This window comes from Schistocerca nitens, chromosome 4 (genome assembly GCF_023898315.1).
Source record: "Schistocerca nitens isolate TAMUIC-IGC-003100 chromosome 4, iqSchNite1.1, whole genome shotgun sequence".
Classification (NCBI taxonomy): Eukaryota; Metazoa; Arthropoda; class Insecta; order Orthoptera; family Acrididae; genus Schistocerca; species Schistocerca nitens.
The window spans coordinates 610,019,266-610,033,555 of record NC_064617.1 but is presented as its reverse complement, the minus strand read 5'-3'; the positions used below and the strand labels follow the sequence as shown (position 1 = coordinate 610,033,555).

Genomic DNA, 14,290 nt, shown 5'->3' with positions numbered 1-14,290 from the left:
AGAGATTAAAATATTACTTTCTCTATAAATCTGATAACTCCATGAATTGTAATATCTACCATCTACTTCCACTCCTTACATCATTTTCCCAATTTTCTGAGATGATAATGTACTCGAGGATTGTATTGAATGGTACACTTTTCAATCACAGTTTGGCTTTCAATAGTGTTGCTCTACTGAGCTGTTTTTTTATATATTTACTGAGTGTAGGGATCATGAGAATAAGGTAAGAGTGACTGGGGGACTTTCAGAATCATACAGGTAGCCAGTTTTTCCATACTCAATAAGTATGAGAAAGAGGGCAGAAAATTGATAATAAAGGTACCAAGTATTTTCTGTGGTGCACTGATTTATGGTACAGTGGCTTGCTGAGTACATGATATGTACATTTAGCACATAACAAAATTTTTGAATGATAAAAATATCATCAGTTAGGATCTTCTACAACTTATTGAAGGCCTCTGATGATATAAATCATAATATTCTGTAAGAGAAGTTAAGTTTATGGTATACGTGGTTCACCACTTACACAGTTAGGTTCTTATTTAAGAAACATGACGCAGAAAGCTAGTTAGGACATTCAGTAATATGAAGAGTGATGCCACATCTTCTGAACAGTTGAAATCACGATTGGAGATCCTTACAGTTTGGCTGTATGCCAATTACTGTTCTTACTGTATGTTAATGATGTTGTTGTTGTTGTTGTTGTGGTCTTTAGTCCTGAAACTGGTTTGATGCAGCTCTCCATGCTACTCTATCCTGCGCAAGCTTCTTCATCTCCCAGTACCTACTGCAACATACATCCTTCTGAATCTGCTTGGTGTATTCATCTCTTGGTCTCCCTCTATGATTTTTACCCTCCACGCTGCCCTCCAATACTAAATTGGTGATCCCTTGATGCCTCAGAACATGTCCTACCAACCGGTCCCTTCTTCTAGTCAAGTTGTGCCACAAACTTCTCTTCTCCCCAATCCTATTCAACACCTCCTCGTTAGTTATGTGATCTGCCCATCTAATCTTCAGCATTCTTCTGTAGCACCACATTTCAAAAGCTTCTATTCTCTTCTTGTCTAAACTATTTATCGTCCATGTTTCGCATCCATATATGGCTACACTCATACAAATACTTTCAGAAATGACTTCCTGACACTTAAATCTATACTCGATATTAACAAATTTCTCTTCTTCAGAAACGCTTTCCTTCCCATTGCCAGTCTACATTTTATATCCTCTCTACTTCGACCATCATCAGTTATTTTGCTCCCAAAATAGCAAAACTCCTCTACTACTTTAAGTGTCTCATTTCCTAATCTAATTCCCTCAGCATCATCTAACTTAATTTGACTACATTCCATTATCCTCGTTTTGCTTTTGTTGATGTTCATCTTATATCCTCCCTTCAAGACACTATCCATTCCGTTCAACTGCTCTTCCAAGTCCTTTGCTGTCTCTGACAGAATTACAATGTCATCGGCGAACCTCAAAGTTTTTATTTCTTCTCCATGGATTTTAATACCTACTCCGAATTTTTCTTTTGTTTCCTTCACTGCTTGCTCAATATACAGATTGAATAACATCGGGGAGAGGCTACAACCCTGTCTCACTCCCTTCCCAACCACTGCTTCCCTTTCATGCCCCTCAACTCTTATAACTACCATTTGGTTTCTATACAAATTGTAAATAGCCTTTCGCTCCCTATATTTTACCCCAGCCACCTTCAGAATTTGAAAGAGAGTATTCCAGTCAACATTGTCAAAAGCTTTCTCTAAGTCTACAAATGCTAGAAATGTAGGTTTGCCTTCCTTAATCTAGCTTCTAAGGTAAGCCATAGGGTCAGTATTGCCTCACGTGTTCCAATATTTCTACGGAATCCAAACTGATCTTCCCCAAGGTCGGCTTCTACTAGTTTTTCCATTTGTCTGTAAAGAATTCGCGTTAGTATTTTGCAGCCATGATTTATTAAACTGATAGTTCGGTAATTTTCACATCTGTCAAGACCTGCTTTCTTTGGGATTGGAATTATTATATTCTTCTTGAAGTCTGAGGGTATTTCACCTGTTTCATACATCGTGCTCACCAGATGGTAGAGTTTTGTCAGGACTGGCTCTCCCAAGGCCGTCAGTAGTTCCAATGGAATGTTGTCTACTCCGGGGGCCTTGTTTCAACTCAGGTCTTTCAGTGCTCTGTCAAACTCTTCACGCAGTGTCATATCTCCCATTTCATCTTCATCTACATCCTCTTCCATTTCCATAATATTGTCCTCAAGTACATCACCCTTGTGTAGACCCTCTATATACTCCTTCCACCTTTCTGCTTTCCCTTCTTTGTTTAGAACTGGGTTTCCATCTGAGCTCTTGATATTCATACAAGTGGTTCTCTTTTCTCCAAAGGTGTCTTTAATTTCCCTGTAGGCAGTATCTATCTTACCCCTAGTGAGTTAAGCCTCTACATCCTTACATTTGTCCTCTAGCCATGCCTGCTTAGCCATTTTGCACTTCCTGTCGATCTCATTTTTGAGACGTTTGTATTCTTTTTTACCTCCTTCATTTACTGCATTTTTATATTTTCTCCTTTCATCAGTTAAATTCAATATTTCTTCTGTTACCCAAGGATTTCTACTAGCCCTCGTCTTTGTACCTACTTGATCCTCTGCTCCCTTCACTACTTCATCCCTCAAAGCTACCCATTCTTCTTCTACTGTATTTCTTTCCCCCATTCCTGCCATTTGTTCCCTTATGCTCTACCTGAAACTCTGTACAACCTCTGGTTTAGTCAGTTTATCTAGGTCCCATCTCCTTAAATTCCCACCTTTTTGCAGTTTCTTCAGTTTTAATCTACAGTTCATAACCAATAGATTGGGGTCAGAGTCCACATCTGCCCCTGGAAATGTCTTACAATTTAAAACCTGGTTCCTAAATCTCTGTCTTACCATTATATAATCTATCTGAAATCTGTCAGTTTCTCCAGACTTCTTCCATGTATACAACCTTTTTTTATGATTCTTGAACCAAGTTAATGATCTACCATTTTATTTGAATCAGGAGACAGATTAGCCTTTTTTTGCAGTTAATGCAAGTATTATTGTCAAACCAAGTAAAGAAGCATCAACAAAGAAAATAATAAAAGACATTTTGTTACAGCCCAGAAAAGATCCTACAAGCATGGATGATGAAGAGTATCATTCAACATGACAGGTGCAAGCCTTCCACAATTTGCTGCAGATTTCAATGCTGTGCTATCAAAAAGTGTCAATTTGCAAACCTTTAATGAAACATCGTCAATGTGGGCTTTCAGAGCTGAAGGCCCACTCGTGTACTCTTCATGACAGCATGACACAAAGCTTTATGCCTTGCCTGGGCCAGTCAACACTGACATTGGACTATTGATGACTCGAAACATTTTTCCTAGTTGGACGAGTCTCGTTTCAAATTGTACTGAGTGGATGGCCATGTACAGGTGTGGAGACAACCTGTGATGAAGCAGGCCAGGATATTTGAACTCCCCTCTTGTTTTGCCATTTGCCTCCTTAAATTCAGTTTTTCATTTTTTGGACTAATTATGATTAACATGCTTGAGTATAATCTGCATTTTCATAAAGGAGAAAGGTTGGCACTCAGTTTTAAAGAATATAATACCAGATCTAATGTGCTAGTTTTATGTATGTAATTGATTTTCTAATTTATTTTGATTATTTCTAGTTAGTATCTTTTGTTAGAGGGTGAAATCAGTACTTGTTTCGTAACTTAAAGTCTGTTGTTGACATATAAACAAATATAAATTCCACATTAATTATAAACATTTGGAAGGTGAAATACTAGTAATCTTAAAGTATCTATTTAGCTCTATTCAAAAACATGTTAACAAAACCAGTCATTTATTAATTCCAAAGTAATCAACAGTTTTGTCAAAAGTATTGTTTGTGTACTTATATCTGTTAATTTCATGATTTAAACAAATAATTGGGCATAGCCCTTGCAGTAGAAGAAACTGTTAAAAAGACACAATTTTTTAATGTATTCAGCTAATTTAATGAGTTAAGTTTCAATAGTAATTACTGTAAATTTAACTTCAAACAATGTATAGTTTCAGTACCTATCATTGCAAGGATATATAAGGTTCCAATTTTGGTCACAAGACAGTCAGTTCACGGCCGAGTTTCAGCCGAGGAACCTGTGTTGGTTAAAATGACTACAATGCATAAAATTTACAGTGAAATAAGTGTTTTACACAAGTAGGCCATGTGTTAAAACAGTGACAGTGTCTGCTCCATACGTACCTTTCTATTCTTCAAGAACTGTGAACTTTGTGGTTAGGCTTTTACTGCTCATACATGTTCAACAGTAATCAACTGTTTATATTCTTCAAGAACTGTGAACTTTGTGGTTAGGCTTTTACTGCTCATAAATGTTCAACAGTAATCTATTGTAGCAGTATGTGGATGGTTCACCTGCTAACTATTAATGAGGCTTATCAGAAGTTAGAACAATAGTGCACTGGCCATATATAACTGTGTATTATTGGGGGGTTGTGAACATAAAGTAAAAGACAAACCCCATTTTTCAGCCAGTCTAGCAACACAGTATGTCGACACCGAGGACAACAAACGAAGAAAATAAAAGCAGGTGGAACCGCTACAAACCTGATGAATCCATGGACCCTGGATCCCAGCAGGGTACTGTTCAAGCTGGTGGAAGCTCTCTAATGCTGTGGGGCATGTGCAGTTGGAGTGATACGGGACCCCTGATATGTCTAGATACAGTTCTGGCAGGTGACACATACGTAAGCTTCCTGTCTGATCACCTAGATCCATTCATGTCCATTGCCCATTCCGATGGATTTGGAAAATTCCAGCAGGACAGTGCAATACCTTACACATCCAGAATTGCTACAGAGTGGCTCCAGGAACACTCTTTTCAGTTAAAACGCCTCCACTCGCCACCAAACACCTGAGACATGAACATTATTGAGCATATCTGGGATGCCTTGCAGTGTGCTGTTCAGAAAAGATCTCTACCCCCCTCGTACTCTTAAGGATTTATGGACAGCCCTGCAGGATTCATGGCGTCAGTTGCCTCCAGCACTACTGCAGACGTTAGTTGAGTTCATGCCACATTGTGTTGCGACACTTCTGCACGCTTGCAGGGGCCCTAAACAATTTTAGGCAGGTGTACGAGTTTCTTTGGTGCATCAGTGTATAGTAAACATGATATTAAGTTATTGGGTGTACATTTTGGTGACAGATGTACCAGTATGTAACCATAAAAATAACTATTTTATATCTAAGATTCTTGGGTGTCCAGCCGGATCCGATCGTCGAAGTTCCACGATATTTTGGCGAATAACCGTCCGCCATCATCAGGTGGTGCTGATGATGCATCAACACCACCTGATGATGGTGGAACGGTTATTCGCCAAAATATTGTGGAACTTCAACGATCGGATCAGGCTGAACACCCGAGAACCTTGGATACAGCACATACACCGGGAAAACCTCAAATCACAACTACTTTATAAATTTTTATTCAATGTTTTGTTTAATTCATAATCCTGCATTTGGCATTACGACAATTCCTGAAGTTTTTTTTACAATTTCATAGAAATTCTCCACAGTAAATTCGGTATACTGATCTGATATGTACATGTTTTCTCTGTCAATATAGTAAGGAAATTTTTGAATGACTTTGGGGTGACTTTGTGATAGAATTTTGCACAAACATTTAAGTACACAAGGGAATAAGAAACTACAATGTTACCCCACACATCTTTTAATTTACTTAGCAAAGAATAACAGAAAGCCAAAAATTTTCAAAAAAGTAATAATTCACGAACATAGTAAATAACAATACACGTAAAAGCACCTGACAGTTTTTCTGCAGTTCGCTTCCTTAATGCCATTTCAAGTATGCCTGTAGTGGTGGTGTTACGAGACTTACATCAGCTGGAAATTATTCTATTTCATATAGGTCTTGAACCGTTTTCAGCAATTTTACCATTTGTAATTGCACAGAGAGATCATCCATTTGTCATTTATTTTTCCTACAATCAAGCAATGATGAAATCCTCATTCATAACAGATTACAGTATTCATAACTTGATTAAAATGATACTGTTTAGTTGGGCTGCACAGCCCAAACTGTTGTCATCTCTCTGAACTAAACTCATTCCCCCATAATCATCAGTCTCATACACATAAAACTCACCTTAACAATGGAGAATTGAGGATGGAATATAACAGTATTATGAAAAGGAAAGTTGCTACTCACCATATAGCAGAGATGCTGAGTCGCAGATAGGCTCAACAAAAAGCTCTCACAATTAAAGCTTTCGGCCATTGGCCTTCATCAGCAATAGCCACACATATGCATGCAGACGCAACTCACACACATGACTGCAGTTGTTTGTGTGTGTGTGTGTGTGTGTGTGTGTGTGTGTGTGTGTGTGTGTGTGTGTGTGTGTGTGTTGACGAAGGCCAATGGCAAAAGCTTTAATTGTGAGATTCTTTTTGTTGTGCCTATCTGCAACTCAGCATCTCCGCCATATGGTGAGTAGCAACTTTCCCTCTCATAATATTGTTAAAACTCACCTTAATTTTTCCTTTTTTTGTGCCCTCGTACCTACTGGCAACTAATATTCTAAGTATTCTTAGCAAGTTCCAAACCTCTATCTGGCACTCCATTATTTTGCCCCTGTGATAACATTTATTTTATTGTGTCTTGCCTCAGTTTTCCTTTGAATGGTGTGGTGTTGCATTTCATGGATCTTTTCAGGCTGTTCAAGAATTCCTCCGAGGTATGGAATGATTATTTAAGGAGACATGAAATGTATTCACAGTTGTGAATATGGACAACCATCATCTTTGTAATGGAATGATGACAATGAAAATTTGTGCCAGACCAGGACTCAAACCCAGATTTCCCACTTATCACAAGCAGTACCTTAGCATTAGGCCATCCAAGTACATGAATCCATGTCCAATGGAACATTGTGTTGTACTTCTGAACAATACAGGCACTGAAATATCGTCTTTAAGGAGATACAACTAATCTATGTTTGAAAATCCTTCTGTTGTCTTTCATACATTTTATTTACATGGACACGTTGCCAAAGAGTCTTATAGTTGTATGCTTCACTCTTTTTTTTTTGATATGTACAGGTTTGCAGCTGATTACTCATTTATGTTCAGTTTATTTGGCTACAGTTCAAGAGTAATAGAGAGATTCTCAAATATGACAATAGGTGGAAAAATATCTTCACTTTTCTCTAGTGAACCTATCTTTGCCTAAATGAGCAGTTTGCAATATCCTGTAGTATATCAGTGAATGAAAACTTGCAAAAAATGTTAACTTCCACAATTTCAGTGTCCACAAAGTTGTCAGTTATTCCTTGGGAAAAAACAGCTGCATCTTAATGTTTTGGGAAGTCTACTACATAGTTTTCACATAGGCACAAAGAATTAATCATATCAAGGAAAGTAATTAGAATTATGTAGAGGATATCTGCAGATATCAGCCTTACACCATATTATTTATTCACTGATGAAATTTGTAGTCAGCAGAGGCTGAACTCTTTTCCCAAAGGAGATGTAGACTAAAATTGTCTTCAGTGGATACCTCAAAATCTTGCAGAAATATTTTTTTAAGTTCTTTCCATCAATTTCTTAAGGAGTATCTTTCCAGTCTTCCAAACGTTTTGACAGTCATCATCATCATCTTGGACAGTTTCCAGCCACTGGCTGGGTCTGTCGGGAACACAAGCCTCTCCACCGTGTTCTGTCTTTCCACCATTCCCCCTCTTCCACCTTCGTCCAGTTCTCTCCTCTTCTCGTCACACATTCCTTCACTCCCTTCACCCATCTATCTCTTGGTCTTCCTCTGGGCCTCTTCCCCTCCAGTTGCAGATCAAACATCCTCTTTGGAATTCTTCCCTCATCCATTCTCTTCATGTGTCCATACCACTGCAGTCTTGATTTTTCTATCCTGTCCTGTACTGGTTCCTCCTTTAGTCTTTCCCTCACATACACATTTCGCAATCTGTCTCGTCTTGTTACACTCAACCTGCTCCTCTGGAACTTCATTTCACTAGCCTGTATTCTACTTTTGTTGCTTTTGTGCATTACCCATGTCTCACTTCCGTATGCCAATATGGGGACAAAGTAGGTTCGGTATATAATTCCCTTGGTTTTCTGTGGCACCTCCTTGCTCCAAATAAGCCCCCTAATGCATTTGTAGAACTGCCCTGCTTTTCTGCACCTTTCATTTATTTCCATTGTGTTTCCCCCCTTATTTTCAATCATGCTTCCCAGGTACTTGAAGTTCTCTACCACTTGTAGTTTTTCCCCTCCACAAGTTATATCCACATTTGGCCTAGTCTTCTTCCTTGTTGTGACAATTATTTCACTTTTCTTTGCAGAGAAATGCATTCCATATTGTGCTGCCGTTGCCTCCCATGCATCTAACTTCTCTTGCACCTCCTTCTCGCAATTTCCCCATAACATCAGGTCATCGGCAAAAAGCACGTCTTTCCTTTTATGATCTCCAATTGCATCTGATACTTGCTGTAGGATTTCATCCATAACAATAATAAACAATAAAGGCGAAAGTGCACTTCCCTGCCGCAGCCCATTTTCCAGCTTGAACCATGCAGTACGTTCCCTCCCCACTTTCACACAACTCTCACTTCCTTCATACATTTTTCTGACTTTTCGTGTTATCTCTTCATCTATCCCTTTTGCGTTCAGCACATCCCAGAGCTTGTCCCTACAGATACTGTCATACGCCTTCTCAATATCTAAAAAGGCCATGATTAAGTCCTTCCCGTACTCATAGTGCCTTTCCTGCAGTTGCCTTACCGCAAATATGAGGTCCGTTGTTGATCTTCCCGGTCTGAAACCGTACTGCTCCTCTTGCAGTCTACTTTCAATACTGCTTCTTATTCTCTTCTCCAGGATCTTTTCATAGATTTTTCCACAGTGGCATAGCAGGGTGATTCCTCTATAGTTCTCACATCTCCTTTTATCCCCTTTCTTGAAGATCGGGACTATAATTCCTTTCTTCCAATCCTCAGGAATTCTGTTCTCCTTCCACTCCACCCTCAGCACTCTGTATAGCCATTGGGTTCCTACTTCTCCTGCTGCTCGTATCATATCCACTGTTACTTCGTCCCAACCTGGTGCCTTGCCCCCTTTCATCCTCTTTATGGCTTCTTCCACTTCATTCCAAGTTAGATCATCAATTTCCCCACTATTATAATCGTCTGCTGCCTTAGGCTCTCCATCGCTGTTAGTTACCCGCTGGGCTGCATTCAACAGATCTTGAAAGTACTCCTTCCAAATCTTTTTGAGCTCATGCATTTCCTCCACAAGTCTTCCATTATTATCCATGATCCTCAGGCACTTGCTTCTGTCGTTCCTCTTATTTCTTACCATGGTGTAAAGTACTTTTTTGTTCCCTTCACTGTCCTCTTCTAACATTCTTGTCCATTTTTCCATCCACTTCTTCTTCTCCGCCCTTACTATGGTCTGTGCCGCTTTCTTGCTTTCCTTATATTTTACCCTAGCTTCCTCTGTTCGGGTCTGGAACCATTCTCTGAAGGCTTTGTTCTTTCGAAGTACTGCCTCTTTACATATGTTGTTCCACCATGGGGTTTCCTTACTTCTCCTCTTTGTGCTAGTTCTTCCGCACACAGTCTCAGCTGCCTCAACTAGAGCCCTCTTAAAATCTCCCCATTCTTCTTCCACTGTTCTCTGATCTTCCTTTGGCAGCTTCTTCCTGATCAGTGTCTGGTACTGGGTCCTCCGTTCATCCTCTTTCAGCATCCATGTCTTCAACCTTTTCTCCTGTATATCTGTTGCCCTCCTATCTTTTTTCTCTCTCAGGGTGGCTACCAACAGCCGATGGTCACTGTCTAAGGCCTCAGATGGAATGACCTTAACATCTGTGAGGCTGCTCATCATCTGCCTATCCACTAGTACATAGTCTACTACTGAAGTTTGGGACCAGTCTCCACTGTACCAAGTTATTTTGTGGCTACTTCTCTTCTTGTACCAGGAATTTGCGATCGCCAGCCCATTCCTCTTGCAGAATTCCAGCAACAATTTTCCTTCTCTATTTCGGTTCCCCCAGCCCTCTGGTCCCATTATCTCCTCGAATCCTTTCCTGTCTGTGCCAACATGTGCGTTGAGGTCACCTATTATAATCTGATTACCTCCATTTAGCTGCTTTTGCATGTCATCTTCAAATTCCTCCTTCTCCTTGGATGATTTCAATGCTTTTTCCTTTCACTCGTACTCTGGCTTTTATCATTTGATCATTGATACCTTCCACCTCCTCCTGCAGACCCTCTCTGACCACTATTGCCACTCCATTTCTTCCCCTCTCATTCCCTATCCAGTACAGTTTACATCCTTTACTTAGTGGTTTTTCACCAACTCCTCTCCACCTAGTCTCAGCAAGTCCCAAGATGTCCAATTTACTCCTTTCCATCATTTCTACAATTTCTTCTAACTTCCCAGTTAGAGTCCTTACGTTTAAGGTGCCCAGTCGTAAACCATCTCGTAATCCTTTTCCATTGCTTGGTCGGTTTCCTTTAAATCTGTTCCGTGATCCGAGGCATGTTCCCTTTTTAAAAGCAGTTGATTTATCCACTACTGGCTTGCTAGGCCTATCGCAGCTTCACCAGAGCCCCGTTAGCCGTCACGTTTCAGGGTTCCCATAGGGCCTTTTGACAGTAGCATTTCATTATAGTTACAATACCCAAAATTCAAGAAAATAAAAATCCTTACACATGTTACTCTTATACAGCACCAGCATATGACATATTGAATTACCCAGTCAGTTACAAGGTGACCTGCAGTTTGGCAAGGATTCCAGATCAGATTGCAGCACAGCATTTTTTGTGATTACAAACACTGACAGATGTGTATTGTTGGTGGTAAGGACAAGCTTCTTGTCAAGTGCTACTGAAAACATTGTGTGACAATTGTCGTAAGCAATTAGTCAACAATGTATGTGTGAAAAACATTCTAGAACTTATTGTTGCAAACAGACCCGATCTTTTCGAGAGTGCCGCCAGTGAGAGAGTGAATAATGACCATGATGCTGTTATAGGAATAATGACCACTAAAGGTGAAAGGGCGTTCAAGAAAGCTAGGAGAGTATTTGTGTTTGGTCAAGCTTATTGAGGGTCATTATCAAGCAAACTGAGAACATAGGATCTGGCAAAAAAAAAAAAAAAAAGAGTTGTGGTTAAAGCTTAAAGACATTACAAACCATATTTTGGATAGGTACATTCCAAGTAAATTAATAAAGGACAACAAAGACCCACTCTGACTTAATAGCACCATTTCTAACATGTAATGAAAGCAGAGACAGCTGCAATCATGTAACAAGACACATTATAGGGATATTGATGGATAAAAGTTAATAATTGGTCTTGCACTTGTATCAAGGGCAATTCTCGAAGCTTAAAACAATTTTCACTGTCTGATCCTGGTGAAAGACTTGTCACATAAGCCTAGTATTTTCTGGTCATATGTGAAGTTAATGAATGGATCCAAACCTTCCATGCAGTCTCTCATAGATCCATCTGACTTCAGAATTGAAGACAGCTGACATAGAGAATAAATAGGAAAATACAAGATCTATCTGCACAGTAAAAGATGTTTTGAAATAACAAATTGACAATATAGAAAAACCAAATTCCATTGTATATATATATATTTTAAAGGTACACTCTTAAGCTATTTTTCTACGTAATCACCTTTCAAATTGAGATGCTTATTGTACCGTGGCACAAGTTTCTAATACCTTCCCTGTAGAAATCTGCCACCTGCAATTGCAACGACTAGTTTATACTGGCATGCAGTTTGGTGTCAGTGTCAAAGCATTGTGCAGCGAGCCATGTCTTTGTTTCTAAAAATGGGTAGTAGTTGCTCAGCACCAAATCTGGCAGTGTGGTGGATTATCAAACACCTCCCATCCATAACCTCATATGAGCTATTGGGGTATGATTGGCTATGTGTGGACATGTGTTGTCTTGAAAAAACAAAAATTTTGTGCTAAGTTTTCCCTAATGTTGTTTTGTATCACCCAGTTTAACTTTGTCAGTGTATGACAATACCTGACTGAGTTAATTATTATGCCACATTTCCCTTAGAGTCCCAAACACACTAGCCATGGTCTTTTTTGCTGACAGCATTTGCAAACACTTCCTTGGTTTGTTGGAAAAATTTGTGTGTCCCCATTCCACTGACTGCCTTTCTGTTTCTCAATTGGCATGCTACACCCAAGTCTCATCTCAAGTTGTGATACGATTGATAATTTTGTTACTATTTTTCTCATTATCTTCGAGGAAGGTCAGTGCTGCAGCCAGTCTCTGTTTTTTGTGGTCTTTGATTAGGATTTTGAAAACCCCCCTAGCACAAAATTTGTGGTAGCCAAGCTTCTCTACCACAATTTAATCTGCCAAACTCTCAATTTAATGCACCAAACTGTGTGAAATTTGGGGAAAATGTTGTGAAAGTTCCATAATCATGATTTTCATAAACAGTTTGCCAGTCACCAGGCTAGGCCTACCACTGCAGTCCTCACTTTGAACATTGTTATGGCACTTTTTAAAATCAATGCACCATTACGTCACTTGGCTTTCACTCATCACTCCTGTTGAAATACACATTACATAGTTTATGATATTTTTCAGTTGGTTTGCAGGTTTTTGGCAACAAAAATCTGATCACAGAACACACCTTACAAGTGACAGGATTTTCTATTGCAGCACATTTTTTTAACCCTTCAAAGAAAGCAAACTGGCAGAAACACAGACCATAAGCTATCACTGCTGGATGCGTACCAAGCGTAGGAAAGTTATGGCACCAATATGGTGTTTGTATCTCTGCCCACCACCACAATAGACCAAAACGTCTGTTACTTTCTAGATAGCCTTCATAGATTCTGTGCTCAGAAACAAACCAACCGAGAAAAATATAGGACTCCCTCAACTGTGTTAGAATGGGCCACACCATGACCAAAGCAACACCGCATAAATTGGAAATGACAGATGATGATCACTGTTACTGTAGAACTTTTGAACAAATACTGGACCACATTTTGGTCAAATGTCCAAAAAGATAAGTCATGGATACTTGGAAAGTCATTGCGGATGCAATACTTGTAGCAATCAATTAGCTGGTGGCTTTGAATATCTAATTATGATATTGATCCAGCCGATACAAAAATGTAACAGCATTATCTTATCTTTTACCAGTTTAATGTATATACTTGTAAACTACAATTCTGTAAGTCACATGTTAAATAAATAAATTTATCAGTTACGAGCAGCATCACCAGAAAATTGTTCATTGGTGATGCAGCTGTGAACAGGAAGGTATTGTCACTGGATGATTGTAAGGAATTACATAAATCAGTGGACAAAACTTCCACTTGATGTAATAAATGGAAGCATTCTTGAAATGTGGATAAATGCAAGATAATACACATAACTAACAGAAAGGACCATATAAGATCTGATTACAAAATTAGTGTGGAACATCCTGAGCAGGTCACATCATGTAAGTATTTAAGAAGCAATGCAAAGTGATATGATCACGTAAAATCAGGTTAGGGAAGACAAACTGAATACTTGGATTTGTTGGAACGGTTCTGCTAAAGTGAGGTTCATCTATAAAATAAATTACACACAAGCTGCTAGTATGAATAATTCTAGAATATTGTTTTAGTTTTTGGATTTCTTACCAAGTAGGCATAGACAGCAGACACCGTACAAATTCAGATATACTCTGCTATGTTTGTAACAGATTGGAATAGCTGATACTAATGTATAATAGAAAAGGTGGGGTAAATATAAATGGAAATGTTTGGAGGAAAGACGACATAGTTATCATAAAACCTTGTGTAAATTTAGAGAACCTGTATGAAAAAATGACTATACAATCATTGTACTGCCACCAACATATATCTTGTGTAGGTATTATGGGAAAAAGATACAAGAGATTAGGGCTTAATATGTGAATGGTACAGGGAAAAAAGTGATATCTGTACAATGTTCTTTCTGCCATGTGCTGTGCAGGATGGAGACATAGATTTATTTATTTATTTATTCATACATTCATTCATTCATTCATCCATCCATCCATCCATCCATCCATCCAAGGGTCATCTTACAATAATATAAGATTTGTCATCATAATACTGCAAAAATAAATAGCTGAAAAGACACACATACACACAGAATATACACTGCTTGACAATTGCTAAGGAACAAAGACACTGTTGGA

The 14,290-nt window shown here is 38.9% G+C and overlaps 1 protein-coding gene across 9 annotated transcripts in view; it reads left to right on the top strand.

The window, feature by feature from the left end:
- The window catches only part of LOC126251974 (mitochondrial thiamine pyrophosphate carrier-like), an 83,905-nt gene that overhangs the window by 4,178 nt on the left and 65,437 nt on the right, over positions 1 to 14,290 (top strand). The window contains exon 2 of one of the 9 annotated variants that reach the window (XM_049952739.1): positions 3,141 to 3,194. The exons of the other annotated variants lie outside the window; for them this stretch is intronic. Within the exon in view, the coding sequence (XP_049808696.1) occupies positions 3,166 to 3,194 (29 nt within the window). The 5' untranslated portion in view covers positions 3,141 to 3,165. The remainder of the gene's footprint in view (positions 1 to 3,140; positions 3,195 to 14,290) is intronic. 9 annotated transcript variants of the gene reach the window in all.